General features: G+C 53.0%; 1 protein-coding gene across 1 annotated transcript; it reads right to left on the reverse strand.

Moving 5' to 3' along the window:
* Positions 1 to 3: 3 nt before the first annotated feature.
* On the reverse strand, positions 4 to 3,748 carry LOC105310129 (HLA class I histocompatibility antigen, B-40 alpha chain-like). Its single transcript, XM_011386338.2, has 6 exons — positions 3,382 to 3,748; positions 2,494 to 2,769; positions 2,275 to 2,391; positions 1,801 to 1,833; positions 1,606 to 1,653; positions 4 to 1,442 (listed from the first exon to the last, which is right to left on the reverse strand). The coding sequence occupies exons 1-6, from the start codon at positions 3,635 to 3,637 to the stop codon at positions 1,438 to 1,440; spliced, it is 735 nt and encodes a 244-aa protein (XP_011384640.1). The 5' UTR covers positions 3,638 to 3,748; the 3' UTR covers positions 4 to 1,437.
* Positions 3,749 to 3,754: the final 6 nt, after the last annotated feature.

The raw sequence follows: 3,754 nt of genomic DNA on the forward strand, positions 1-3,754 counted from the left end.
TTATCAGTTGAATGAATGACCAGTGTACAGCACCTCTTTATTTTAGAGACAGTATCTTTAGTAATATGGCCTCAGATCAAATGCTGTTTTGTGGCAGCTACAGCACAAAGTCCACTCACATTGGCATCAATGTCATCTCTACTTTTCTCACAAGAACTGCTCTGCTTTCCTTCCCCTCATCTCTTCCTCCCACACCAACCCTCCTACACACCACAACACACAATTATATTGACCTCTTCAGAAAACAATGACCTTTGACTTATGGGTCCTACTTTTACAACCAAATAGAAATTGAAAGTAGACACTCCTTTATAAATCTCTGAGTTTGGACTGGAGCCAGCACTAGCGCTAAGGGTGGGCAAGCAGAGCAGAATTATGACAGGAATTTATCTAAGATGAGAGATTACAAGGTCCCTTCTCTCTGCTAATTCTAAATGATTCTGGTTCCTTTGAGAGTTTGGTAAAAGTTGGAAAGAACGATCAAGTCATAGAAGGAGACAAGAGCAGGATAATCTGAAAATTCATCTCTTGATACCACAGACTCCTGTGTGCAGGGACCACTCCAAGCCTGGTGGGGACATTGAAAAGGAAAACACCTCCTGCTGATGACAGACAGGAGACACCATAAGGAAAATGAGTCTAGGACTCCTAACAAGAACAAAAACAGTCATATTCCTCTATAAAAACAAACCAACGAACAAAAACACCCAGAGGATGGGAGTGAGGGCCGGACCCAGGCCTGAGGCCAGGCTGACACGGCCACATGAAGCCCTCACTGCCCACAGTTCTGGAGATATTCTTTATTAGAATCATTTACAAGGCCTGGGCGATGGTTGAGTCCCTGTGATCACAGGTCCTGGTGGGACAAGCTTCTACTGAAAGAAAGAAAAAAGACAAAGGAGCAGAGAGGTGACACGGCTGAAGAGTGACCATGTCAAAGTCCACAGTGCACTGAGCACTGACTCGGCACAGGCCTCATACATGTTTGGTCCTCACAGCCTCTCCTGCAACAGCAAATACGAGAATTCTGGAAAGTTCTCAGGGCTTCTATTTATTTCATCTCTCAAAGTTAGGATTGCCTCTTTTAAACACCCCATCAATCCTCCATGGCAAGAACTGAAAAACTTTCATATTTATATTATTCCAATAAGGCAGTAAGAAGTTGCAGCTCAGCGCAACATGAAATAAAGACAGGGACAGGAATGGCACAGCCTCTGCTGGAACAGGAGAATGGATCAGGGAAGACACGAAGGTCAGTGTGGGGAGAGGGGTTGGTGGGCAGGGGGTGGGCCAGTCTCCCCACCTCCTCACATTACGCTGATACGAATGCAGACACATTCAGATGCCCTTTGCAGAATGAGAAATCAGGTTCTTCAAGTCACAAAGTGGGAGCATGAACAAATCTTGCATCACTCGTTCCGCCATAAGGCAGCTGTCTCATGCTATAGAAAAAAATAGTCACGAACAAATTCAGGTTAGTCGCTATATGTGGTGACATTCTCAACACTCCACCACATGCTCAAAATATCCCAAAGAATGCACATTACCCAGTCCTGTCCCTTCTTCCCCGGTCCCTCGCCACTTTAAGGACACCCAGAGTCTCACCTTTAGAAGCCGTGAGAGACACATCAGAACCCTGGGCACTGTCACTGTCTGGGGTAGAACAAAACAGGATGTGGTCAGAGCTCATAGGAAATGTGGCTAAAGGAGGAATTATGGAGGTGGGTGAGCTCCCACCATAGGCTCCCATCTACACTATCCCAAGAGTCTCGGGGATCACCCCACCCCCTCCACACTCACTTGTAGCTTGAACATAGATCTCTCCTTTTCCACCTGTGGGAAGAAAACATCTTATGAGAAGCCAGGGAGGAAGGAGGTCCATGAGGTCCTAAAGAAAACCTCTAGTCCTGGTCCCCAGGGAAGTTTCCAGAACTGTGAATTCAGATTCAGGGCACCCTTAGGAAACCTGAGGAAAGTACATGTGGGAGGACGGGACCAACCACCCTCTTGAGGTCTGTCCTCAGCAAAGACCTTCCCCCGTATCCTGTGACAGTTAGGAGTCAGGTCCCAATCACCAGAATCATCGAGGTGATAAATTTGTCCTTCATTTTTACACGTGCATTAATACAGAGTAAGTGTTAGCAGATGGGGCCCCAGGCTGGGAAGGATCGCGTGTGTGGATGGTACTTCCCATTAACGAGTCTGGACACATTCTAACTAGGGCTTAAAACCTCCCCAGTAGGACGAGAAACTCAGACTACACCCCTTCCCTACCTGAGCGCTTCCTCCTCCACATCACAGCTCCAACCACAGCTCCAGTGACTGCAACTCCAAGGAGGACCAGGGCAGCAATGACACCCACAATGGGGATGGTGGCCGGAGGAGGCGGCTCTGGGAAGGGAAGAGACCGTGAGGGCCCTAACCCTGCTGAAGTCCTCCAGGGGCTCCTGCGTCCCGTGACAAGAGGCTCTGTGCCCATGGCCTCCTCCTTACCCCATCTCAGGGTGAGTGGCTGGGGCAGCCCCTCATGCTGCACATGGCATGTGTATCTCTGCTCTTCTCCAGAAGGCACCACCACTGCAGCCCACTTCTGAAAGGTCCCATCCCCGGCAGGCCTGGTCTCCACAAGTTCCGTGTCCTGCATCTGGTCCTCCCCGTCACACTGCCAGGTCAAAATGATCTCAGCAGGGTAGAAGCCCAGGGCCCAGCACTTCAGGGTGACCTCACGGTCAGAGATGGAGTGGTGGGTCACGTGCGTCTTTGGAGGGTCTGAGGAGAAGAGTCAGAAAATTCAGGAACTTTGCATCCCTCATGGGACACTTCACCAGCGCTCTGTGACCATGCTGAGAATGGACAGGAAAATGGGATGGGGGGAGGGAGCACAAAACCCAGACACCACACTGGACATAGGTATCTCCTATTCCTTAGAAAGTTCTAGAATTAGGCTGAGACAGGCCAGGGTCAGAGATAGGTCTCTGAAGGGGAGAGAAGGGATTCCTGGTCCTGACCTGGGTGGGGGCCAAATGACTCAGAAAAGTTGGAGTCAGACCTCAAAGCCACTGGGTGTGGGGGCAGTGAACATGGCCTGAGAGAAAAAGTCCCCAGGGTTCTCAGAGCAGCTGCCACAGTCAAAGGGAACCGCTCGCTGACCAGTTATTCCCGAGATAGTCTCCCCCTCCTTCCCCCGAAGACAGCGCCCCTCATTGTCCCTGAGGGAAGGTGGGCCCTCTGGGCGAGCCGCCCTCTGGTACCGGATCTGAAAACCCACACGGACTCATTTTCCCGACCCGCAGGAGGCGGGTGCTCTGGTCCCACTTTCCTCCATCCTTGGAGGAGCCCCCGGCCCCCGAGGGAGAGGGGAGGCCCCGCGGCCCCTCGCACCTGCGCGCAGCAGCGTCTCCTTGCCCTTCTCCAGGTGTTTGAGGAGCCGCTCCACGCACTCCCCCTCCAGGTAGGCCCTCCAGCTCTCCGCGCATCGGGCCTCCTCCCACTTGCGCCGGGTGTTCTGAGCCGCCCCCTCGGCCGCGGTCCAGGAGCGCAGGTCCTCGTTCAGCGCGATGTAATCCGCGCCGTCGTAGGCGTACTGACCGTACCCGCGGAGGAGGCGCCCGTCCGGCCCCACGTCGCAGCCGAGCATCCGCTGGTACGTGTGAGACCCTGTCCCCGCCACGCGTCAGCCCCGCGTCAGCCCCGCCGCAGCGACCGGACCCAAACTGAAAGCGAAACCCGGGGAGTCCCCGCCGGCTCCTCCCGG

The sequence above is a fragment of the Pteropus vampyrus genome, unplaced genomic scaffold (assembly GCF_000151845.1).
Source record: "Pteropus vampyrus isolate Shadow unplaced genomic scaffold, Pvam_2.0 Scaffold1138, whole genome shotgun sequence".
Classification (NCBI taxonomy): Eukaryota; Metazoa; Chordata; class Mammalia; order Chiroptera; family Pteropodidae; genus Pteropus; species Pteropus vampyrus.